At 45.0% G+C, this 26,900-nt stretch overlaps 1 protein-coding gene across 1 annotated transcript in view; it reads right to left on the minus strand.

The window, feature by feature from the left end:
• Positions 1-26,900, minus strand: part of plxna2 (plexin A2) — a 342,953-nt gene that overhangs the window by 295,033 nt on the left and 21,020 nt on the right. Inside the window, exon 2 of the mRNA XM_036947019.1 lies at positions 392-1,756. Coding sequence (XP_036802914.1) covers positions 392-1,615 — 1,224 coding nt within the window. The 5' untranslated portion in view covers positions 1,616-1,756. The remainder of the gene's footprint in view (positions 1-391; positions 1,757-26,900) is intronic.

The following is a 26,900-nucleotide window of genomic DNA, read 5'->3' on the forward strand; positions in this document are numbered from 1 at the left end:
GAAATATGCACCATTTACAGTATGTGTTTGAAATATGCACCATTTACAGTATGTGTTTGAAATATGCACCATTTACAGTATGTGTTTGAAATATGCACCATTTACAGTATGTGTTTGAAATATGCACCATTTACAGTATGTGTTTGAAATATGCACCATTTACAGTGTGTTTGAAATATGCACCATTTACAGTATGTGTTTGAAATATGCACCATTTACAGTATGTGTTTGAAATATGCACCATTTACAGTATGCGTTTCTCTGTAGTTCCTTAACCTTTGAATGGGCCTTATTCAACTCTTCGTCTTGGTGCATTGCATGTGCTTCCTCAGCAGTGTGTGTGTGTGCGTGTGTGTGTGTGTGCGTCCATGTGTCTCCTCTGTAAACTCACAGCTTTTGTGCACTGCACGTCTTTTCCCAGCAGCCAGTTGAGCTCCAGGTTGCCCTCTCCCTGGTAGCAGGACTGCAGGCGCTCCTTGATACGGGCGTTGATGTCCTTGATGGTGAACACGCAGAGCGCAGAGTCATCTGGCGGCTGGTGGTACTGCTTCTGGCCCTTGGAGAACACGGTGAAGAGCACGTCATCTGTGGCACTGATGTTCAGCGAGGCGGCCAGCACACGGCCCGGCTTAGCTAGGTAGGCAGCCTGCAGGAGACGGTACTCCACGCCATTCCTCACGCAGCCCACAGGTAAGGAGACGTACGAGTGGAACTTGTGGTCATCCTTGCAGAGGCGTACAATGCGCGAGGTGTAGAAGAGATCATTGGAGGATCCGCCAGATGACATGCTGTTCTCCGGCGTCTCAGGCTGGACGGTCAGGAAGTAGACGAAGGAACCACTGGCGAAGCCATACACGTAGTAGATGTCGAAGTGGGACACCAGCGCAAGCGTGTCTGACGGGATCTTTATCAGAGACGAGACGAAGTCCGTGTGGAGCTCGTAGTCAAGCATGGCTGAGGACTCTGGGTCACGGGGCAGCTTGCGGCTGGAGATGGTAGGGAAGTAGTCCTGCTTGCCGTCTACTGCCGTCCCGATGAAGAGAGTCCCGTCCTGGCCATGGGAGGGCACGATTACCCCGTACATGGTGCCTGTCTGGTTGACGCTGGAGAGGTAGTGCTCTTTCTTATGGGACGGCTCCACTAGGATAAACAGGTCGTCCAGACGAAGGAGTTTACAGACTCCCTGGTAGAGGCTACCGCAAGCCAGAAGGCGATTCTGGCTGTAGTCTATAAGGAGCAGCTTGTTGACGTTGTTAGTGGAGGTCAGGGGTTCAGAGCAGGGCTGGACGATGAGGGGCGGGTAGCAGGCCTTGTTATCGTCCTCAGGGCCTGTGTCGTGGGACACCATCAGGGTCAGGTTGCCTGATAGCTTGTAGACACGGTTGACTGCTCCGATGTAGAGCGCCCCAGTTGTCTGGTGGACCGTCAGATGGTTGAAGGCCCACTCCCGGCGCTCTGGGTGGAAGCTGGTGAAGGTGGTCTGGCCTTGGCACACGGTGGCAGCGACAGCTAACACCCAGCAGCCCAGCATGGCCAGCACAGCGCCCCGTGTAGGGCCCGCTGGGAATGTTCTGGCGCTGTATTGTGTGACTCGCCGCGACCGTCGGCCCTCCATACCACTAGGGACTCTGCAACAAGGCAACAGCAGACTGAACAGGGGGAGGATGGAGGAGGAGTGGGAGGGAGGCTACCTTCCTCTTTGTGTTCTCAAAGGCTAGGTTCGCGCTTTTATCTTCACCACGGTCTTCACATGTTTCTGAAAGAGAGAAAGAGAGAGAGGTGGGTGAATAAATGAAAGAGAGCGCATTGTGACTCACACTCACAGTCAAAGGGGAAGCAGATAACGGAAAAGGCCTTTCTTTTGGTCCCTCCTGCTGCTTTGGAAAGTTCACCCTGGCCAAGGCGATGAGTTAGGGAACAGTAGAATGAATGCTGAGAGAAAACCTTTATCGCTACATTCCAGAGGAGTTGCTGGACAAGAGAGGTCTGATAAGACAATGAAGGAAAGTGAGCAGGTTACGGCTAACGGAAATTAGCATGACCTGAGACCTGAGTCCTGAGTCCTGCTGCCTAGCTGCTTCAGGCCTCAGACACTGAGACAGTGGGTTTCTAAGAACACCACAAACCAACGGACTGCCCAGGGCGCCACATTTCACAGATCAAGCCTCACCATGCACTGAAATGAGTCATACTACTTAGTGTCATCCACACATCAGAGGAGCACACTTCAGGCTAGTGCTCCACGGAGCCACTTATTTAATGCTATAATGAACAGATGCCATGGGTCAAATAATACAAGCAAGAGGCTAAAAATGTCTTGACATTTAAACCAGGGTTTTATGTACTCCAGCTAGAGAAAGACTTTTGAGGTTACAGCACAGCTAAAAACCAAAGGCATGTTAAATACATGTATTGGGCTCATATTACCCTAAATCTATTTCTGGGAGGGAAGCATTGCCATCTCATTTTGATTGTACCCCCTCCTCTATCCATGCTACTCATTTCCAATCTAACTGTGAAAACATATATCAAGGAAAGTTTGCAATTTATGTAACAATGCTTTGCAGACTGGCTGCAGAGATGTCATCCCCACCACAATGCTATAAATCAAGAGAGAGAGGGAGACAGAGAGAAAGAGAGAGAGAGATGGGTAGAGAAAGGGAAAGACAGAGGGAAAGAGAGAGCCCCTCTTCACAGTTTATCCCCAGGAGTTAATTATCTGGTCCACGGTAGAGGGGAGGTCTGGATCTTATTACTGGAACAAAGTGAGAACAAATTGGGAGACAGATCCTCTGCTTGCAACCCTCCTCTGTCTGTTTTATCTTCCCACTTGTCCCCTCCTTCCCTCCCTTCTTCTCTCCTTCCCTCTCTCACACCCCTCCCTCCCTCCTCTCTCTCTCCCCCTATCTGCTTTTCTCCACCCCCACTCTTCTTACCCCCCCCCCCCCCCCCCCCCCCCTCTCTCCACCCCTCCCTCTCTGCTCTTTAAGGTCTCTGTCTGTTCAACCAGGATATGAATCTATTAATTATTATTATTCAACGTTACTCTGTTTTTTTGTCCACCGCTGACACCATCACATCCTGCAGGGATTAATCATAGGCTCCGGAAGAATCCTTCCTAAATGAATCAGGACCCCGTTCGACATGCACATCTCACCCTCCTCTCCCTCTCTGCCTCGTTTTAATAGTGCATCCAATACCATGCTGTGTTTTCTCTCCCTTGATCAGTATTATTCCATCAGGACCAAGCAACGCCAGGCAGTGAGGGGCTAACAAGTGGAGACAATGGCAGCGATGGACGCAGCGCATTGTGACATCAAGGATGATCAGGCATAGCGCTACAACAAGGGTAATTAGTGGCGTGCTGGACGAGGTAGCTGGGGACCGTGTGCGTGTCGGTGGGGACGCCAGGGGGGTGAAACGTGTCGGACACAAGCCTACATCGTTCGTTACACTCCACATTTGCATTTCACAGCAGCCAGTGAGGGAGAGCGGGAGAGAGGGGAGGGCAGCAGAGAGAATCAAGCCAAGGACGAGAATAGAGAGATGTGGCTGGACTAATCAGCTGGTTCTTTGATTTAGTAATTTGCATATGTCTGGATGGGGCGGGATATAGAGGCTATCTACAGTGCTCCAGGTGGGTCTGGTATACAGCATATATATTTACAGTCCCTCTCCACTTACACACTCCTCCCTCCCCCAGTCCTCTGCTGTCAAAACCTGGTAACTGTCATCCTTGGTCCCTCCCTCCAACCTCCCTCCCTCAGCCCATAAACAGTGAGTTCCTAGAGGCCACTGGGGCCTGGCCTGGCCTGGCCTAGCCTTGCGTGTGCTGGGGTGGGCTGAGGTGTGGGAGGTGGGTGGGCTGCACTTAGGTGTCCCATAAAAGAGCTGGGCTAGGCTATAAACCAGGGTCAAGCCCACTTCCTGCGCTGCCCGCCCACCCTGACTGAACCACGGCTGCAGCCGCCATGCTGCTTCCTTTGTATGAGCGTAGTGCTATGGAGGTGCAGAGCAGAGAGCAGAGCAGAGCAGAGCAGAGCAGAGCAGAGAGCAGAGCAGAGTAAAACAGAGGAGAGGTGCATCCCAAATGGCAAAGTGTTCCTTATATAATGCACTACTTTTGAACAAGAGCCTAATGGGATTAGGGTGCTATTTGGGATGCAGCACAGAGCATATCCCTCTGGAGGTATAATCAGGCTCCTGCTGAGGCAGCAGTTCTTTCCACCTCAAACCCCTCAGCCTTTTGCCCTTTAGGGCTTTAGAATGCAGGCAGGCAGCACCCCCCTCCACCTCCCTAACCCCCCTCCACCTCCCTAACCACCTTCCACCTCCCTAACTCCCACACCTCCCTAACTCCCACACCCCCCTCCACCTCCCTAACCCCCCTCCACCTCCCTAACCCCCCTCCACCTCCCTAACTCCCTACACCTCTCTAACCCCCATACTTCCCTAACCCCCCTCCACCTCCCTAACCCCCCTCCACCTCTCTAACCCCCACACTTCCCTAACCCCCCTCCACCTCCCTAACCCCCCTCCACCTCCCTAACCACCTTCCACCTCCCTAACTCCCACACCCCCCTCCACCTCCCTAACTCCTTACACCTCCCTAACCCCCACACTTCCCCAACCCCCCTCCACCTCCCTAACTCCTTACACCTCCCTAACCCCAACATTTCTAAACACTTGTTTTTGCTTCTTCATTTTGGGGTATTGTGATGTCATTGTGGGGTATTGTGATGTCATTATTGGGTATTGTGTGTAGATTGCTGAGAAAATTGGAACATTTTCAGACCCCTCGACTTTTTCCACACTTTGTTACGTTACAGCCTTATTCTAAAATGGATTCAATAAATAAAAATCATTTTAGAATAAGGCTGTAACGTAACAAAGTGTGGAAAAAGTCGAGGGCTGAACATTTTCCAAAGGCAAGGAATATTTTACTACCCATCCATCTCTCCCTTCCTTCCTCCTTTCCCTCTATCTCCTCCTTCCCTATGGCTTGGGAAGAATTTGGGTTTCATTTTTCCTTGTTCGTGTTTTGGTGGGTGAACTGGCGGCAGCTGCACTGAAGCAGAAGAAGAAGAAGCAGGAGCAGGAGCAGAAGAAGAGACTGAATGAATGAACGGTGACCATATATAACGTCTCAAAGGTCAACTGCTAATGTAGCTACCAGGAAGAGAAGCTGTACCAAGCAATGGAGCTGTGTTGATGCTGTTTTCCCCTCCTTTTGGCTGCTCTTGACGGGTAGGGACTCATTATGCTGCCAACCAAGGGATTTGAATAGCACGATTGACTTCGCTTGTTAGTAGCTTTCTTGTTTGAAGCCACGTCGTCTTTTCTCTCCTCCTCGCTAGCAGACATATACAGCGGGAACTCGTGAAGCAATTAACATGCAAGAGCTAGTGGTGGTGAATCATGAGCCAGTCACCTAATAGCCTAGACCTAGAGAGGCCTTGGGGCATCATGGGTGATACGCCTGGCTGAGTCTGTGGTAGCATTTGTAGGCTACAATGGAGACATTCTTGTCCAGGCTTGATTTGCTTCTGAGCTATATTGAACAGTAGGAATAGCCTTGTATAGTAAAAACAACTCTTTCAATTTACCGCCAATGCTACCAGTGTGTCAAACAGGCCTAATCTCCGAACCCAGACCCAACTCTTGCGTGCGGGCGGCGTGCAGCTGGCCAGCTACTCGATTTGTCTGTCACGAGAGACTACCAGTTAAACAGCAACTCCACCCGATGCGGAGCCATCTTTGTCTGCTCACGGACACATTGAGCCATCTGTTTTTCTAAACAAGCCTTGTTTGTGGGTCAGCTTTGATTTGTTGACACATTACAACCGTGTAAATTGTAGCGACGCAAAAAGATGTACTGGATGGAAGACACACGTCAGCTAACGTGGGAATTACATCATCCCACAGACAAGCTTACAAAAAAAAACCTCAGATTGCTCAGCTCACTAAATGCATTAACCGCTTCCTGGATGAGTCAATCTGTCCTGTGTTTGTCAACCATGCCATTTCATCTACCAGCTCATCATCATTAGTCAGTGTGTAGGCACAGGTCTTCCGACTGACCACCACTGCTGGATGTGTGTTGCAAAACAGCTACTGTATAGTCCTACTGTTACTCTACATCAGGGATCCTCAACTAGAGTCAGCCGCGGGCCGGAAGATAATTACACATCATTTGCAAACTGAAAATGGCCAGCAAGAGGCCCAAACTAAACCAGAATGATTCAAACCGTGCTTACATTCGTATACGATCACATACTGTATATCTATCTCTATTATGTGCGGGAATACCTTGGAACACATTTCCAAAATAGAAATCAACTGGAGCTGATTTGCTGGTGTTTATACAGTATTTTATGTCCAACAATAAAAAAATAAAAATAAAATGTTTACAATGTTTTGCTGAGAAAACTTGGGTGGCCAAATAAAATCCCAGGCGGACCACCAGTTGGGGAACCCTGCATGTTCTGACTAGTGTCAACCCGGAAAATAACAAACAGACACCAGAAGACAGTTAACTCGTCTCCAGGCAGAAAAAGTATTGGCCAGGCCACGTGATGTGAAGCTAAGACATCAACAACATACCATTGTGAACTGGAAACGGTGATCATGGTTTCGAAATGAACAATGCGTTTCTCTTAAGCTTCCCATTGATAATGAAACAGTCGGCATGTTGGCCTGCACAGCTCACCCATGCTGCTGCCTCTGAGGGCCTTGCTAACTCAAAGGGCTGCTGCACTCTGTCAGCTCTTTCTGTCAACTCTCTACTTCTGGCCAGAGCTGCTAGCGCACAATAGTTCACTATAGTGAGTCGCTTGTGCACTATAAAGGGAATAAGGAGGCCTTTTGGACAAAGCCTCTGTTAGCTCGTCTGCCTGTGTCCTGCCTGGTCCCTGTACCCGAACGCTGGTGGTGCCCTCAGTTCCTCAGTTGGCGGCCGCTGGACAAACTTTGGGGGCAGTGCCAGGCCAGCAGCGGGCACAGGGAGCTACATGGTAGCATCTAGGCTAATCTGTAGAAGTGGAGGGCTTGCCACACTGGAGGACAAGGGGAGGAGAGGAGAAGCTAGGACAATGACAAAACAGACCAACAAAACAGTACCTGACTGCTCTGGTGGAATTCTTTCAGTGAGCTGAGCAGGCCTATAGCTCTGAACCCCAGTCTCTTCCCCTGCTGGAAGAGAGCAGCCGTTCCTCTCTCCTCCTCCGTCCCTCCCCCTCTATCCCTCCTCCCTCTCTCACTCCCTCTGTTTTGTGCCTCTTGACTTCCCCCACACTAAGCTCCTTAACAATGCAGTCAAAATTGTTTGATCTCCTAAATTCATATTTACAGACATTGTATTCCAGGAGATAAAGAACATAAACCAAAATCCAGTTACGGATTAAATCCAATTAATTGTTGTGGGGAAGGGAAAAAATGACATATCAGAATTTCATGGCTCTGATTAATTCCGTTATTCCCTGAATGATTAATATAAAGCATGAAATTGAAACGGTTAAATAAAAGTGAGACGATACAATCTACAGGAGCCCAATTTGGTTTAAAAAAACAACAAACAAATAACTTCAAGACATAATTAAGAATAATTACGAGGTTTATAACACGCCTGGAACAAACTTTTGTGATTGGGTTAAAGAAAGTGAACCGTCAGCAGCAGAGATAGCAGCCATTTGCATGTTGGTATTAAAAATAGAACGTTTAATCTCCCCTGAAAGAAGGTCTTCTCTATGGGAGGAGACTATATAAAAAAAAGTGATTAGCGGGAGAGGTTAGTCCATTAGTCTTTATTTCTCCACTGACATGCTGCTGGAGAGAATGAGAGGGTTTCTGCTGTTATGTCTCGTCTCTTGTCGAGGAGTTAGAACAGTTACAGAGGGGAGAACATGTATTTGATACACTGCCAATTTTGCAGGTTTTCCTACTTACAAAGCATGTAGAGGTCTGTAAGTTTTATCATAGGTACACTTCAACTGTGAGAGACGGAATCTAATACAAAAATCCAGAAAATCACATTCTATGATTTTTAAGTAATTCATTAGCATTTTATTGCATGACATACAGTGGGGAAAAAACGTATTTAGTCAGCCACCAATTGTGCAAGTTCTCCTACTTAAAAAGATGAGGCCTGTAATTTTCATCATAGGTACACTTCAACTATGACAGACAAAATGCGAAAAAAAATCCCGAAAATCACATTGTAGGATTTTTTATGAATTTATTAGCAAATTATGGTGGAAAATAAGTATTTGGTCAATAACAAAAGTTTATCTCAATACTTTGTCATATACCCTTTGTTGGCAATGACAGAGGTCAAACGCTTTCTGTAAGTCTTCACAAGGTTTTCACACACTGTTGCTGGTATTTTGGCCCATTCCTCCATGCAGATCTCCTCTAGAGCAGTGATGTTTTGGGGCTGTTGCTGGGCAACACGGACTTTCAACTCCCTCCAAAGATTTTCTATGGGGTTGAGATCTGGAGACTGGCTAGGCCACTCCAAGACCTTGAAATGCTTCTTACGAAGCCACTACTTCATTGCCCGGGCGGTGTGTTTGGGATCATTGTCATGCTGAAAGACCCAGCCACGTTTCATCTTCAATGCCCTTGCTGATGGAAGGTTTTCACTCAAAATCTCACGATACATGGCCCCATTCATTCTTTCCTTTACACGGATCAGTCGTCCTGGTCCCTTTGCAGAAAAACAGCCCAAAGCATGATGTTTCCACCCCCATGCTTCACAGTAGGTATGGTGTTATTTGTATGCAACTCAGCAACTCAGCATTCTTTGTCCTCCAAACATGACGAGTTGAGTTTTTAACAAAACGTTCTATTTTGGTTTCATCTGACATTCTCCCAATCTTCTTCTGGTTCATCCAAATGCTCTCTAGCAAACTTCAGACGGGCCTGGACATGTACTGGCTTAAGCAGGGGGACACGTCTGGCACTGCAGGATTTGAGTCCCTGGCGGCGTAGTGTGTTACTGATGGTAGGCTTTGTTACTTTGGTCCCAGCTCTCTGCAGGTCATTCACTAGGTCCCCCCGTGTGGTTCTGGGATTTTTGCTCACCGTTCTTCTGATCATTTTGACCCCACGAGGTGAGATCTTGCGTGGAGCCCCAGGGAAATTATCAGTGGTCTTGTAGGTCTTCCATTTCCTAATAATTGCTCCCACAGTTGATTTCTTCAAACCAAGCTGCTTACCTATTGCAGATTCAGTCTTCCCAGCCTGGTGCAGGTCTACAATTGTGTTTCTGGTGTCCTTTGACAGCTCTTTGGTCTTGGCCATAGTGGAGTTTGGAGTGTGACTGTTTGAGGTTGTGGACAGGTGTCTTTTATACTGATAACAAGTTCAAACAGGTGCCATTAATACAGGTAACGAGTGGAGGACAGAGGAGCCTCTTAAAGAAGAAGTTACAGGTCTGTGAGAGCCAGAAATCTTGCTTGTTTGTAGGTGACCAAATACTTATTTTCCACCATTATTTGCAAATTAATTAATTAAAAATCCTTCAATGTGATTTTCTGGATTTTTTTTCTCATTTTGTCTGTCATAGTTGAAGTGTACCTATGATGAAAATTACAGGCCTCTCTCATCTTTTTAAGTGGAAGAATTTGCACAATTGGGTGGCTGACTAAATACTTTTTTGCCCCACTGTAAGTATTTGATCACCTACTAACCAGCAAGAATTCTGGCTCTCACAGACCTGTTAGTTTTTCTTTAAGAAACCCTCCTGTTCTCCACTCATTACCTGTATTAACTGCACCTGTTTGAACTCGTTACCTGTATAAAAGACACCTGTCCACACACACTCAATCAAACAGACTCCAACCTCTCCACAATGGCCAAGACCAGAGAGCTGTGTAAGGACATCAGGGATACAATTGTAGACCTGCACAAGGCTGGGATGGGCTACAGGACAATAGGCAAGCAGCTTGGTGAGAAGGCAACAACTGTTGGCACAATTATTAGAAAATGAAAGAAGTTCAAGATGATGGTCAATCACCCTCGGTCTGGGGCTCCATGCAAGATCTCACCTCGTGGGGCATCAATGATCATGAGGAAGGTGAGGGATCAGCCCAGAACTACACGGCAGGACCTGGTCAATGACCTGAAGAGAGCTGGGACCACAGTCTCAAAGAAATCCATTAGTAACACACTATGCCGTCATGGATTAAAATCCTGCAGCGCATGCAAGGTCACCCTGCTCAAGCCAGCGCATGTCCAGGCTCGTCTGAAGTTTGCCAATGACCATCTGGATGATCCAGAGGAGGAATGGGAGAAGGTCATGTGGTCTGATGAGACAAAAATAGAGCTTTTTGGTCTAAACTCCACTCGACGTGTTTGGAGGAAGAAGAAGGATGAGTACAACCCCAAGAACACCATCCCAACCGTGAAGCATGGAGGTGGAAACATCATTCTTTGGGGATGCTTTTCTCAAAAGGGGACAGGACGACTGCACCGTATTGAGGGGAGGATGGATGGGGCCATGTATCGCGAGATCTTGGCCAACAACCTCCTTCCCTCAGTAAGAGCATTGAAGATGGGTCGTGGCTGGGTCTTCCAGCATGACAATGACCCGAAACACACAGCCAGGGCAACTAAGGAGTGGCTCCGTAAGAAGCATCTCAAGGTCCTGGAGTGGCCTAGCCAGTCTCCAGACCTGAACCCAATAGAAAATCTTTGGAGGGAGCTGAAAGTCCGTATTGCCCAGCGACAGCCCCAAAACCTGAAGGATCTGGAGAAGGTCTGTATGGAGGAGTGGGCCAAAATCCCTGCTGCAGTGTGTGCAAACCTGGTCAAGAACTACAGGAAATGTATGATCTCTGTAATTGCAAACAAAGGTTTCTGTACCAAATATTAAGTTCTGCTTTTCTGATGTATCAAATACTTATGTCATGCAATAAAATGCAAATTAATTACTTAAAAATCATACAATGTGATTTTCTGGATTTTTGTTTTAGATTCCGTCTCTCACAGTTGAAGTGTACCTATGATAAAAATGACAGACCTCTACATGCTTTGTAAGTAGGAAACCTGCAAAATCGGCAGTGTATCAAATACATGTTCTCCCCACTGTATATATCTGCGTTCCTTTGTCTCCTTAAAGGAGCATTGACTGGTTCCGTCTGAAACGCTACCCTAATTCCCCATATAGTGCACTGCATAAGGAAAAGGGTGCCAATATAGAGACAGAGAGGAGTTGAGGACAGTACTTACATGTGTAAGTTTCTCTTTCTCATAGCTACAGGAGCTGAATGTGACTGCAGTGGTAGTAACGGTCTCTGTGCCAACCCCTGTCTGTTTCCAATAACACTAAACCTATCATATCCAGCCATCCAGCCCACCACAGGGGAAAAGCACAGTAGAGGAGAGGAAAATAGGAAATGAAGAAAGGAGGCGGCGAGGGATAACACCCTCACTAACCACGAGAACTGTTTTCCTGCCTGTGCTACTGGTGTTATGGAGAGATTAGGTTGGCTATATCCTTCAACTAACAGCGAGGCCTATTCCTTAACGTCTGTGGCTGGGTCGTTCCACGAAATGAATGCCTTTTTCGTCCCTTTGATATTTAAAGTAGAAATTGAGCACAAATATAGCATTTTAAAAGCCTGTTATATTAAATGAAGTGCCCGTTTAATATAGACCACATGGACAATTCAATAAATCTCATTTTTTAATATGAATAAAGACCTGCTTACAGTGCCTTGCGAAAGTATTCGGCCCCCTTGAACTTTGCGACCTTTTGCCACATTTCAGGCTTCAAACATAAAGATATAAAACTGTATTTTTGTGTGAATAATCAACAACAAGTGGGACACAATCATGAAGTGGAACGACATTTATTGGATATTTCAAACTTTTTTAACAAATCAAAAACAGAAAAATTGGGCGTGCAAAATTATTCAGCCCCTTTACTTTCAGTGCAGCAAACTCTCTCCAGAAGTTCAGTGAGGATCTCTGAATGATCCAATGTTGACCTAAATGACTAATGATGATAAATACAATCCACCTGTGTGTAATCAAGTCTCCGTATAAATGCACCTGCACTGTGATAGTCTCAGAGGTCCGTTAAAAGCGCAGAGAGCATCATGAAGAACAAGGAACACACCAGGCAGGTCCGAGATACTGTTGTGAAGAAGTTTAAAGCCGGATTTGGATACAAAAAGATTTCCCAAGCTTTAAACATCCCAAGGAGCACTGTGCAAGCGATAATATTGAAATGGAAGGAGTATCAGACCACTGCAAATCTACCAAGACCTGGCCGTCCCTCTAAACTTTCAGCTCATACAAGGAGAAGACTGATCAGAGATGCAGCCAAGAGGCCCATGATCACTCTGGATGAACTGCAGAGATCTACAGCTGAGGTGGGAGACTCTGTCCATAGGACAACAATCAGTCGTGTATTGCACAAATCTGGCCTTTATGGAAGAGTGGCAAGAAGAAAGCCATTTCTTAAAGATATCCATAAAAAGTGTAGTTTAAAGTTTGCCACAAGCCACCTGGACATGTGGAAGAAGGTGCTCTGGTCAGATGAAACCAAAATTGAACTTTTTGGCAACAATGCAAAACGTTATGTTTGGCGTAAAAGCAACACAGCTGAACACACCACCCCCACTGTCAAACATGGTGGTGGCAGCATCATGGTTTGGGCCTGCCTTTCTTCAGCAGGGACAGGGAAGATGGTTAAAATTGATGGGAAGATGGATGGAGCCAAATACAGGACCATTCTGGAAGAAAACCTGATGGAGTCTGCAAAAGACCTGAGACTGGGATGGAGATTTGTCTTCCAACAAGACAATGATCCAAAACATAAAGCAAAATCTACAATGGAATGGTTCAAAAATAAACATATCCAGGTCTTAGAATGGCCAAGTCAAAGTCCAGACCTGAATCCAATCGAGAATCTGTGGAAAGAACTGAAAACTGCTGTTCACAAATGCTCTCCATCCAACCTCACTGAGCTCGAGCTGTTTTGCAAGGAGGAATGAGAAAAAATGTCAGTCTCTCGATGTGCAAAACTGATAGAGACATACCCCAAGCGACTTACAGCTGTAATCGCAGCAAAAGGTGGCGCTACAAGGTATTAACTTAAGGGGGCTGAATAATTTTGCACGCCCAATTTTTCTGTTTTTGATTTGTTAAAAAAGTTTGAAATATCCAATAAATGTCGTTCCCCTTCATGATTGTGTCCCACTTGTTGTTGATTCTTCACAAAAAAATACAGTTTTATATCTTTATGTTTGAAGCCTGAAATGTGGCAAAAGGTCGCAAAGTTCAAGGGGGCCGAATACTTTCGCAAGGCACTGTATGTGCCAAAATTCGGCCTTTTGACATGTCCCTCCGTGCACTTTAACCCACTTAATCCCAAACTTTCTCCAAGTTTTCACCATCATTGTAAAGCCCTTGTTATTTTGTTGCTTTGACAAAGTCATTTCATGTGATTAGAGGTTCCTTTATGTCTGTCCCTCATTTTAAGGTAAATCCTGTTACGTGAACTGAATAAAACTTTTATATATATATATATTTCAAGAGATATTGAACATCTAATAGCCAAATCATAATGTAAAAATAGGTGAGCTGGTTCTACACTTTATGGACATTTTCTGGTGTTTTGCGGTGGAAAACTGAGCGGGTTGAGCACAACGCATCAACCCTGTTACCAATAGATAGACAGGCTAGAATCTTTTTAACAATTGAAATGTTTTAGTGAAGCTTGCATTCAATTGCCCCTCCCTGTTGCACACAACAAGCTTCCTGTCACAATTTATGGCTGATTTAAGATGAAGTTGTCAATTCGTTACGGTCAGCCCTGTTACAGTAAACTGTTAATTTATTTAACACTTTATAGGCACCTACTATAGTGATTTTTTCTTCTTAACTTCTTGAGATGGGGAATATTTGTTTTTTAAATTAATTTGAAGCTGTGCTCTTTGTGATAGAATGCTAAAAAAGTGAAATAAATGTTTTTTATGCCAAAAAACTATGTTGGGTCATGCAGGAAATATGAAAGTAAACACACTGCTATCAAGCTGTTACAACAAGCACAACATAGACTAGGCTACTATAATTTCCAATTTCCAGTGCTGTTGTTGTTATGTATCAATTGACATGCTCTGAGCTACCAATGAAAAATAACTAGGGGTTTAGCATAGTAAATGACTCTACACTTGTCCATGATTACACATCCACTCTGGGCCACTCTAAGGGCACTCAGTCAGAGCACTCTGCATCCAGTGTTTCGACATGGTAATATCTTTATTAGTGACCCATATCACTGCTCTGGTGACAAGCCCATGGCCTAGTGGCCTCCTGTATTGCCCTAAAGGCGTCAGCATGCTTCAGTTCGGCTGGTGGCTAGCCAAAGTCGTCTAGGCGAACCGAAGAGAGCATACTCCCTTAAAAGACCTTAAAAGTACTGTTTGTCCATTTTGAAACGTCGTAGCCAGTATACACTTCCACAAAATAGTCAGATTTAATCTAAGATAACTCAAGGAATATGTCATTACTTTTGATGCTTTTGCCGGGGAGATCTTAGTCGAGTGATTTTACATCTAACTAAGATGTTTGGTGTAGTATTTCTCAATTGAAAAATGTCCATGAAAACGAGTTGTCTCTACTTGTATGACAACAAAGAGTTTATTGAAGAATCCCTACTGTTGACCAATCACAAACACTGTGTGCCCGAATAGATGAAAAAACCATTACCCAAGTCCAAAACTAACAAAAGGTCACAATAATACATGCACAAACTCTTCCAAACTGTTTCATTTTTGTAAATACAAAAAATGTGCCCCCTAAAAAAGTGATGTCCTGTTCCTTCCCTGACGTTTACTAAATGTTTGTATTTTACACTGCTCATTTGTCAGATTGAATTTATCACAACCAGAAAAGTGTTGAGCCTTTTTACCAGTTTTTTTCACACTTATTCCTAACTTAACCCAGCAAGACAATGTTCTGTAGGACGTTGGTACGCAGCCAGGCTCCAAGACAATGTTCTGTAGGACGTTGGTACCCAGCCAGGTTCCAAGACAATGTCCTGTAGGACGTTGGTACCCAGCCAGGCTTCAAGACAATGTGCTGTAGGACAATGGTACCCAGCCAGGCTCCAAGACAAGAGCTGTAGGACGTTGGTACACTGCCAGGCTCCAAGACAATGTCCTGTAGGACGTTGGTACCCAGCCAGGCTCCAAGACAATGTCCTGTAGGACGTTGGTACCCAGCCAGGCTCCAAGACAATGTCCTGTAGGACGTTGGTACCCAGCCAGGCTCCAAGACAATGTCCTGTAGGACGTTGGTACCCAGCCAGGCTCCAAGACAATGTTCTGTAGGACGTCGGTACCCAGCCAGGCTCCAAGACAATGTCCTGTAGGACGTTGGTACCCAGCCAGGCTCCAAGACAATGTGCTGTAGGACGTTGGTACCCAGCCAGGCTCCAAGACAATGTTCTGTAGGACGTCGGTACCCAGCCAGGCTTCAAGACAATGTGCTGTAGGACGTTGGTACCCAGCCAGGCTCCAAGACAATGTGCTGTAGGACATTGGTACCCAGCCAGGCTCCAAGACAATGTCCTGTAGGACGTTGGTACCCAGCCAGGCTCCAAGACAATGTGCTGTAGGACATTGGTACCCAGCCAGGCTCCAAGACAATGTGCTGTAGGACATTGGTACCCAGCCAGGCTCCAAGACAATGTCCTGTAGGACGTTGGTACCCAGCCAGGCTCCAAGACAATGTTCTGTAGGACGTTGGTACCCAGCCAGGCTCCAAGACAATGTTCTGTAGGACGTCGGTACCCAGCCAGGCTCCAAGACAATGTCCTGTAGGACGTTGGTACCCAGCCAGGCTCCAAGACAATGTGCTGTAGGACGTTGGTACCCAGCCAGGCTCCAAGACAATGTTCTGTAGGACGTCGGTACCCAGCCAGGCTTCAAGACAATGTGCTGTAGGACGTTGGTACCCAGCCAGGCTCCAAGACAATGTGCTGTAGGACATTGGTACCCAGCCAGGCTCCAAGACAATGTCCTGTAGGACGTTGGTACCCAGCCAGGCTCCAAGACAATGTGCTGTAGGACATTGGTACCCAGCCAGGCTCCAAGACAATGTGCTGTAGGACATTGGTACCCAGCCAGGCTCCAAGACAATGTCCTGTAGGACGTTGGTACCCAGCCAGGCTCCAAGACAATGTCCTGTAGGACGTTGGTACCCAGCCAGGCTCCAAGACAATGTGCTGTCGGACCTTGGTACCCAGCCAGGCTCTAATGCATCTCTCTCTCCTCACTGAATGAATGACAAATGGATGAATGGGCGATAATTGTGCACCCTACTTAATAATCTAACTTAAAATGAGGCCTAACTGAACGATGAAGAGGCTGATTTTATCTAGAAAGACAATAGTGTAATGATGAGCTTGTATTATGCCTATTTATCAGTGTTGGAGCTCAAGTTAATCATTTGACTGCATGGCAGTTTGATCCCCTTCTCTTTTACGCTTTACTTTGTCAAAAATAAGCTGTTATGGGACTGTTTTATTTACTACAACTCTATTACCAATCCAATTGATTGTAAGGGAAACGAAAACATGCTATGTGTTGCAGCGGGCCTTTAGTATAATGCAAAATATATCCTTGACTCTATCCAAGTTGATGAGCGGGAAACTGACAATGCCAGTCAGCCTGCACAACCGGCCCATTGACACTACATCTAAACTACACCGAAAATAATATCACACATAATAAGAGTTAGCCTATAGGCAAGATTACATTGACAATAATCTGATGAGTGACAATATTAGGGCAATCAGTTGTCAAATTGTGCATGAAGAGATGGGCGCATCTTGTATTTGACAGATGCAAGGAAAGGAGCTTCGCTTGATCAAATCCGCCTTCAGAGTCACATGCAGGTAAAACATTGTGATTTCTATATAGTATCTGAAAGAGCATATTCTGCAGTTTGGCTCTGGCTACTAAGAAAAAACTAGTAACACAAAAAAAACGGAAAATTACAATCTGCTATTCTGTCGTCAATGGATGAATGGCTGATAGAAACCAAATAGAAACTGATAATGGTGCATGTTTTGTACTTGCTCAATTGCTTTCCATATCTGGGGAAAGTTGAAACCAGGCCAGCGGGTGAGCGACTGTCTGAGACTGTGGTTTTGAGTAGGGTTGCACATTTTGGGGAATATTCAGAGGTGGAAACTTTCCGTCAGAATTAACGGGAATATATTAGAATTAACGGGAACATATGGGAATTAAGGGAAATATATGCAAATTCATTTTAATACCATCTAAATATAGATGTTTTTTTTCATTGGATATGTTTACCATATCATATGAAGACAGAAACATAAACATTTTACCTTCTCATAAGTAGACTTAATTGCATATTATTAAATCCTTCCAATCTTCACTGTCACTTTCCAACCTTGTTGAGAATGGCTTGTTGTCAGGCTCAAAAAGCCTCAAATTTGCCCGGATGGCCACACAATTTTCACCCCTTCTATTGGTCAGCCTGTTGCGTGCTTTGGCTTGTGTGTTCCCAAATAAGGACCAGTTGCCCTCTGAGGTGGCTGATGTTGGTGGGATTTGGAGGATGATGGAGGCAACAGGGGAAAGAGCCTCAGATCCACAAAGTCCCTTCCACCAGGTGGCTGATGAGATATGTTGGCATGACTGCCATATTGCATCTCCATCCCAAAGCCCTTGCTTGGAAGTGTACTTCGCCAGACTGCCAAGACCCTTGCCCTCATCCAGGCCAAGGTGGCGAGACACGGTAGTGATGACACCATAAGCGTTGTTGATCTCTGCACCAAACAGGATGCTCTTGCCAGCATACCTGGGGTCCAACATGTACACTGCAGTGTGTATGGGCTTCAGGCAGAAGTCTTCGTGCTTTTTGATGCATTTCAGAACTGCAGTTTCCTCTGCATGGAGCAACAGTGATGTAGGCAGGGCCGTACGGATTTCTTCTCTTACATCTGCAAGCAGAGTCTGAACATCAGACAGGATGGCATTGCCTCCCTCAATCCATCCAATGGCTACTGCTATAGGTTTCAGGAGTATCAGGCTGCTTACCATTCTCTCCCAAAATGCATCATCCAGGAGGATCCTCTTGATGGGGCTGTCCATATCGGCAGACTGTGATATGGCCATTTCTTGGAGAGACTCCTTCCGCTTCAGGAGACTGTCAAACGATGACAATACCACACCCACGAGTGTTGCTGGGCAGTTTCAATGTGGTGCTCTTATTCTTCTCACTTTGCTTGGTGAGGTAGATTGCTGCTATAACTTTATGACCTCATACCTAACCATTTCCTTGGCTCTCTTCTAGAGTGTATTCATTGTTTTCAGTGCAATGATGTCCTTGAGGAGCAGATTCAATGCATGAGCAGCACAGCCAATGGGTGTGATGTGAGGGTAGGACTCCTCCACTTTAGAGCAAGCAGCCTTCGTGTTCACAGCATTGTCTGTCACCAGTGCAAATACCTTCTGTGGTCCAAGGTCATTGATGACTGCATTCAAGTCATCTGCAATGTAGAAACCAGTGTCTGTTGTCCCTTGTGTCTGTGCTCTCGTAGAATACAGGTTGAGGGGTGGAAATGATGTTGTTAATTATTCCTTGCCCACGAACATTCGACCACCCATCAGAGATGATTGCAATACAGTCTGCTTTCTCTACGATTTGCTTGACCTTCACTTGACCTCTGTTAAACTCTGCATCCACTTTTGTCAGAGGTTGCTTGTTGTGAGTGCTGAAAACATTTACAGGAACATTTCTGGAATTTACCGGAAAGTTTCAGACCCTTTGCAACCCTAGTTGAGACTCACTGTGTTCTACATGGGCAAAGGCAGAAAGACATCTTCACATCAATTTCCCTGGCAGTCAAGTTGATTACAAAGAAGACTAGCCTGCTCAGAACAGTGGACAAATCAAGCATGTTTGCAGTTTGATATGCATCTGATGCATACGCTAAAGGGGACGCCTGGCAACATTCTCTAGTGGGTACTGATAGGCTGAGAGGCCAGGGGGTTCTAGTGTTAAGGCTGAGGTCACTGTCTGGGTCTACTGAAGCCAGTCACAGCGCTAACCAACCACAGCAGCCTCTGCAATGTTATTACATAGATTTTACTCTGAATCGTATCAAAGTCTACTAAAGCCCTCACACTTTGATGTCTTCCACAGAACAAGCCATGTCCTTGTCAACGCAACAGAAGAATTAGCGAGCGTCAGCATTCATACAAGCTTTATCCTTGAATGCAAACAAGGGCGTGTGCATCTCTAATCTTCCCCTTTAACCCACGTCCTGCCGAGACTCAGCGAGGCACCCCACCACCCTGGCTGCTTCACTCTCAACTTAAGCTTTGTTTGAATAAGTGCTCAATGGCATTACGCCTCAAAACTACTACGACATCCTCAGAGAGAGATTACAATATCATTGTTATTCTAATGTCTCGTGTTCCCCCGCCCACTGCAACTCCTCCTCAAAACACATACACACACACACGCACACACACACATACACAGGCACATATACACACGTTTACACGTACACACACAATACGGACACACCATCCCCCAAATAAACAAACCAACAACCCATTTGCACCAGTCATATTAAGTTTGAAGCATCCATAGCGAGATGGGACAGACATACCACTGGTGTCTGGTCATCAGAGCTGAATGTCAGCCCGTGTGCTTCAGGTTTCTATTAGCCAGGCTGATTTCCATACATCTGAATTGTAACGAGAAGACGTAGAAAGAGGGCAGTAAAGGAGGAGGAAATAGGAATCACATTAGGCTGTTTGATTGACAGCATACACGTTTCCATTCTTAACCATTCCTGCAACATGTCTCATATGATGTATAATCCCTGTGCTTTGAAAGTCAGTGGTGTGGGGCCTAATGAAAGAAGGGGTTGAAAGATGCAGTGGTATGAATTTCACACTAGGCACAATTTCAAAGTAGAGGTCGACTCGGAATGGCCGATTAATTAGGGCCGATTTCAACAATCTGAATTTTTGGGCGCCGATTTTTCTTTTTTTCTTCTTTATACCTTTATTTAACTAGGCAAGTCAGTTAAGAACACATTCTTATTTTCAATGACGGCCTAGGAATGGTGGGTTAACTGCATTGTTTGACAGAGTTTCACCATGTCAGCTCGGGGGATCCAATCTTGCAACCTTACAGTTAACTAGTCCAACGCTCTAACCACCTGCCTCTCGTTGCACTCCACAAGGAGCCTGCCTGTTACGCAAATGCAGTAGAAGCCAAGGTAAGTTGCTAGCTAGCATTAAACTTATCTTATAAAAAACAATCAATCCATCATAATCACTAGTTATAACTACACATGGTTGATGATATTACTCGTTTATCTAGCGTGTCCTGCATTGCATATAATCGATGCAGCGCTGTGGGATGGTTTGACAAAAGCGCATTTGCAAAAAAGCACAATCGTTGGACGACTGTAACTAACCATAAACACCAATGCCTTTCTTAAAATCAATACACAGAAGTATATATTTTTAAACCTGCATATTTAGCTAAAAGAAATCCAGGCTAGCAGGCAATATTAACCAGGTGAAATTGTGTCATTTCTCTTGCGTTCATTGCATGCAGAGTCAGGGTATATGCAACAGTTTGGGCCGCCTGGCTCATTGCGAACTAATTTGCCAGAATTTTACGCAGTTATGACATAACATTGAAGGTTGTGCAATGTAACAAAAATAATTAGACTTAGGGATGCCACCCGTTAGATAAAATACCGAACGGTTCCGTATTTCAATGAAATAATAAATGTATGTTTTCGAAAATTATAGTTTCCGGATTCTTGCATATTAATGACCAAAGGCTCCTATTTCTGTGTGTTATTATGTTATAATTAAGTCTATGATTTGATAGAGCAGTCTGACTCAGTGATGGTAGGCAGCAGCAGGCTCGTAAGCATTCATTCAAACAGCACTTTTGTGTGTTTTGCAAGCAGCTCTTCGCAAGCACAGCGCTGTTTATGACTTCAAGCCTTTCAGCCTAATGGCTGGTGTAACCGATGTGAAATGGCTCGCTAGTTAGCTGGGTGTGCGCTAATAGCGTTTCAAACGTCACTCGCTCTGAGACTTGGAGTAGTTATTCCCCTTGCTCTGCAAAGGCTGCGGCTTTTGTGGAGCGATGGGTAACGCTGTTTCGAGTGTGGCTGTTGTCGATGTGTTCCTGGTTCGAGCCCAGGTAGGGGCGAGGAGAGGGACGGAAGCTATACTGTTACGCTGGCAATACTATAGTGCCTGTAAGAACATCCAATAGTCAAAGGTATATGAAATACAAATGGATTGGAGAGAAATAGTCCTATAAATAATATATTAACTACAACCTAAAACCTCTTACCTTGGAATAATGAAGTCTCATGTCAAAAGGAAACACCAACTTTCATACAGTGCCTTGCGAAAGTATTCGGCCCCCTTGAACTTTGCGACCTTTTGCCACATTTCAGGCTTCAAACATAAAGATATAAAACTGTATTTTTTTGTGAAGAATCAACAACAAGTGGGACACAATCATGAAGTGGAACGACATTTATTGGATATTTCAAACTTTTTTAACAAATCAAAAACGGAAAAATTGGGCGTGCAAAATTATTCAGCCCCCTTAAGTTAATACTTTGTAGCGCCACCTTTTGCTGCGATTACAGCTGTAAGTCGCTTGGGGTATGTCTCTATCAGTTTTGCACATCGAGAGACTGAAATTTTTTCCCATTCCTCCTTGCAAAACAGCTTGAGCTCAGTGAGGTTGGATGGAGAGCATTTGTGAACAGCAGTTTTCAGTTCTTTCCACAGATTCTCGATTGGATTCAGGTCTGGACTTTGACTTGGCCATTCTAACACCTGGATATGTTTATTTTTGAACCATTCCATTGTAGATTTTGCTTTATGTTTTGGATCATTGTCTTGTTGGAAGATAAATCTCTGTCCCAGTCTCAGGTCTTTTGCAGACTCCATCAGGTTTTCTTCCAGAATGGTCCTGTATTTGGCTCCATCCATCTTCCCATCAATTTTAACCATCTTCCCTGTCCCTGCTGAAGAAAAGCAGGCCCAAACCATGATGCTGCCACCACCATGTTTGACAGTGGGGGTGGTGTGTTCAGCTGTGTTGCTTTTACGCCAAACATAACGTTTTGCATTGTTGCCAAAAAGTTCAATTTTGGTTTCATCTGACCAGAGCACCTTCTTCCACATGTTTGGTGTGTCTCCCAGGTGGCTTGTGGCAAACTTTAAACAACACTTTTTATGGATATTTTTAAGAAATGGCTTTCTTCTTGCCACTCTTCCATAAAGGCCAGATTTGTGCAATATACGACTGATTGTTGTCCTATGGACAGAGTCTCCCACCTCAGCTGTAGATCTCTGCAGTTCATCCAAAGTGATCATGGGCCTCTTGGCTGCATCTCTGATCAGTCTTCTCCTTGTATGAGCTGAAAGTTTAGAGGGACGGCCAGGTCTTGGTAGATTTGCAGTGGTCTGATACTCCTTCCATTTCAATATTATCGCTTGCACAGTGCTCCTTGGGATGTTTAAAGCTTGGGAAATCTTTTTGTATCCAAATCCGGCTGTAAACTTCTTCACAACAGTATCTCGGACCTGCCTGGTGTGTTCCTTGTTCTTCGTGATGCTCTCTGCGCTTTTAACGGACCTCTGAGACTATCACAGTGCAGGTCCATTTATACGGAGACTTGATTACACACAGGTGGATTGTATTTATCATCATTAGTAATTTAGGTCAACATTGGATCATTCAGAGATCCTCACTGAACTTCTGGAGAGAGTTTGCTGCACTGAAAGTAAAGGGGCTGAATAATTTTGCACGCCCAATTTTTCAGTTTTTGATTTGTTAAAAAAGTTTGAAATATCCAATAAATGTCGTTCCACTTCATGATTGTGTCCCACTTGTTGTTGATTCTTCACAAAAAAATACAGTTTTATATCTTTATGTTTGAAGCCTGAAATGTGGCAAAAGGTCGCAAAGTTCAAGGGGGCCGAATACTTTCGCAAGGCACTGTATGTTCTCATGTTCTGAGCAAGGAACTCAAACGTTAGCTTTTTTACATGGCACATATTGCACTTTTACTTCTCCAACACTTTGTTTTTGCGGTATTTAAACCAAATTGAACATGTTTCATTATTTAGTTGAGGCTAAATTGATTTTTATTGATGTATTATATTAAGTTAAAATAAGTGTTAATTCAGTATTCTTGTAATTGTCATTATTACAAATAAATAAATAAAAATCGGCCGATTAATCGGTATCGGCTTTTTTGGTCCTCCAATAATCGGTATCGGTGTTGAAAAAACAAAATCGGTCGACCTCTATTACACACTATACATATTTGATGGAATATACTGTATATCCTCTGTAGACCGATTTCATCCAATGTCTCTTATTTAGCAGTTTGGAAAGTCATGTGAATAAAAGTCTAACAAGCATGAATGCACTGTTTAAAGTGTTAATTAACTAGAATATAGAGTTTTATAGGAACAGCCTCTGAGCACCTGCGTTATAATTTAAAGAATACACATTTGTAGTTGTTTGTAATAAATTACTGTCATCAAATCACAGTTACCTTTACATTTCTGGAGGAAAACAATTTACAATCGCTTGGACCCATTTCTCAATACTTAGGTCACTTTTTCTAAACTCTTCACACAGTGAGCACAACAGCAGTCTATGTGGGCTAAACTGTGGATCATTTTTAATTGCTTTGGCACAAAGTGCATTCAGTGACTACATCTTTCAAATTTCAGAAATGTTTTTCTCACTCAGACACAACCATCACCAAAACTCTATGTCCCTACAGGCCAATGTGCACATGTTTAACATACTCTTTTCAAAACTGTTAAACCTAAGTTCACAGAGTGGTTTTCAGCCCATCCCAGGATGGTGTCACTTTTCCTCCCACCTTACTCTCCATTCCTCAACCCCATAGAGGAATGATTTACCTCCCACCTTACTCTCCATTCCTCAACCCCATAGAGGAATGATTTACCTCCCACCTTACTCTCCATTCCTCAACCCCATAGAGGAATGATTTACCTCCCACCTTACTCTCCATTCCTCAACCCCATAGAGGAATGATTTACCTCCCACCTTACTCTCCATTCCTCAACCCCATAGAGGAATGATTTTCCTCATGGAGGTGGAAGGTCAATGACCACCATACAAATGATCAAATGTCCCTCCTGGACGCAATGAATGCTGGATGCCTGGAAATATCTGCAGAAGATTTCCAGGGATGGACCAGGCCAATAGATTCTTTCCTAGGTGTATTGCCCAAGATGACATAGAATGTGATGTGGATGAGAACATGTGGCCAATTGCAGAAGACAGGGTTGACTAGAATTGCTACTGTATCTGTATCGGTAGATGGTGTATATACAATTTAATCTATTTTGGAATAACTCAATGCCAAAGAATGACATAAAACACATTGAAGCATATTGCACCATGTCCGATACATTCCTGTAACATAAACTGCAGTGGATTCTAAACAGTAGAGAGGTGTCATTCTTGTTTTCTAAAGAAAACATGTAATGCTACCTGTAATGCTACCTGTAATGCTACCTGTAATGCTACCTGTAATGCTACCTGTAATGCTACCTGTTGTTAGTGTTGTTTAGGTCGTTGTGTTATGAGTAACAAGTGTGCTTGTTGTGGGTGACAGCCTTTGCTAGTGTTATGGAAGAACGCGTTGATTTGAGACATGTATGAAGTGTTTTGGTAGTTTTAGTGCATTTTGGATGTGAAATTAACTGATGTGCCAAGCTGAAAGTTGGTAAGGAGAACTGTGTGAAAAGTATTGAAAATAATAACCTAAGTATTGAGAAATTAGTCCTAGCGATGGAAAAAAAAAAAACTGTAAATGGAGGAGCTAAAGCATGGGTTTTCTACTAAATAATATGGTCTGTGTGAGATGTGCTAAAAAACATCCTTATAAGGAGAGAGTAAAGTAACTTGGTGTGTAGCATTAGGCAGCAGGAGCTAGGGGCAGAGCAAGGGGAATTGGCTTGACTTGGCTTAGCAAGGCCTTGTGTATCCTGCCGGTCCTGTGTGGACCAGACTTGAAATAATGTCTCAGCGGGTTGGGTCTAGCTAACATCAGATGGCATAAATACTAACTCAGTGCTGAGTAACACCAGAGGGAATCAGCTGTAGTGAGGTGAGGGAGAGAGCACATGGCCAGGGTCAGAGAGTCAGACACAGGTCAGTGTAAGTCCAGGGGCTACCTGGTGAGTTTGTGTGTGTGAGTGTGTGTGTGTGTGCATACCTGCGTAGGTGTGTGTGTGCATACCTGCGTAGGTGTGTATGCTGCTCTCTCTCTCTTTCTCTCTCTCCCTCTCTCTTGCTCTCTCAACAAACTCTCCCAGCGGGCCATTGGGCCGGGGTGGTCTGAGTGCAGCCCTGCTCTGGAGAACACCTCTCTGACACCCTTTCCCGTTCCACTTCCACTCTGCTCTGCAGCTGGCCAATCACACAACAGCACGCTCAACCCAACCTTCTGTCAAATAATCACATCCAAATCCCTGTTAAGAACCACTACATGGAGCTGTATGTGGGTTGAGTGGGAGAGAAAACGGAAGAGGTAAAGCGAGAAAAACAAGAGAGTTGGTTGGTTGCTGGTACACCTACCATTTTGGTCTAGATGCATTCAGTCTCATTTCAAGCCTTACATAATGAAGCCAACAGTCAGCACTGAATGGGAGGCCTATTTCAGTCAGTCGGCTGGCGCCAAACAGTAACACAAAAATCCATTACGCTTACATAAGACTGCAACTGTGAGGGAAAACGACAGAGAGCGCCAGTCCAAATAATCCCTTCCATTCTTAGTGCTGCTGTTTCAAATATGTGTCTGTGTGTGATAGTAGGGCCTTGCTCTGTAATCACACTGGCTCTGAGTATAGGGATATACTCCACACTAAGACCCAGCCACTGGAACCACAGCAGGACGCCGGTCCTCTGCCCAGATTCCCTAGTAAACACACTCCTCCTCGTCCTTGCAGTACAGAGAGACAGCACATGCAATTCTGCACCATGCTCTGTCTGGCCTCCTAAAGGAAACAACCTGGGAGTCCATTGTTTCCTGTTGTACCCCCACACACAAGCTGAGCTCTCTCCTTCCCCTGTTTGGAGCAGTGGCCGGGGGGCATTTGCTCTCTCCTCTGCAGCAGTCATAGGCAGCATGGTCCACTCTCCCACCTCTACCCAGCCAACCATGCCTGCTGGGCCAGCCACAGCTCTCCCCCTCTATCTCCCTATCTCTATCTATCCCCATGCTACTAATCAATTAACTGCCAATCCAATTAACATTGGAGTGAGACTGGCTGATAGCGATCATTGCTGCCTGCCTGGGCTGACATAGCTGGCCTGGTACACACAGCAGACAGGACTGTCGTCACGTCAGCCTGGCTATCACCATCGTAGCAAAGCTGTACACCGTGGTAGGCTCAAAGACAACAACGTTCTGCCAGGGTCAAACAGGTTCATTAATTTACTGTGAATTCTATTATAGAGGATGATTGTTCTGCAGGACAAATACACCGGATTCGGTGTTTATTACAGCTATCATGTCTGACTATATGCCCTTTAGCAAGTCAACGATGCCTATGACTGTTGTTTTCCTTTGCCGTAGTTCTTCTGAGTGTCAGACACATTCACGGACAGTCATGGCCTGTATAGAAGCAGTACAATAGCCTGTGTTCTCTGTGGGAGACTCCCTCCCAGCCTCCCTCCCAGCAGGGTTAATGTTGTGTTTACAGTGAACCACGCTCCTCAAAGTTCCTCTATAAACATACAGGATATCCTACAGCCCTATAACATGCTGATCCATTTCTCCCCTGTCCTGGCCTGTCTGG

This window comes from Oncorhynchus mykiss, chromosome 16 (assembly GCF_013265735.2).
Source record: "Oncorhynchus mykiss isolate Arlee chromosome 16, USDA_OmykA_1.1, whole genome shotgun sequence".
Classification (NCBI taxonomy): domain Eukaryota; kingdom Metazoa; phylum Chordata; class Actinopteri; order Salmoniformes; family Salmonidae; genus Oncorhynchus; species Oncorhynchus mykiss.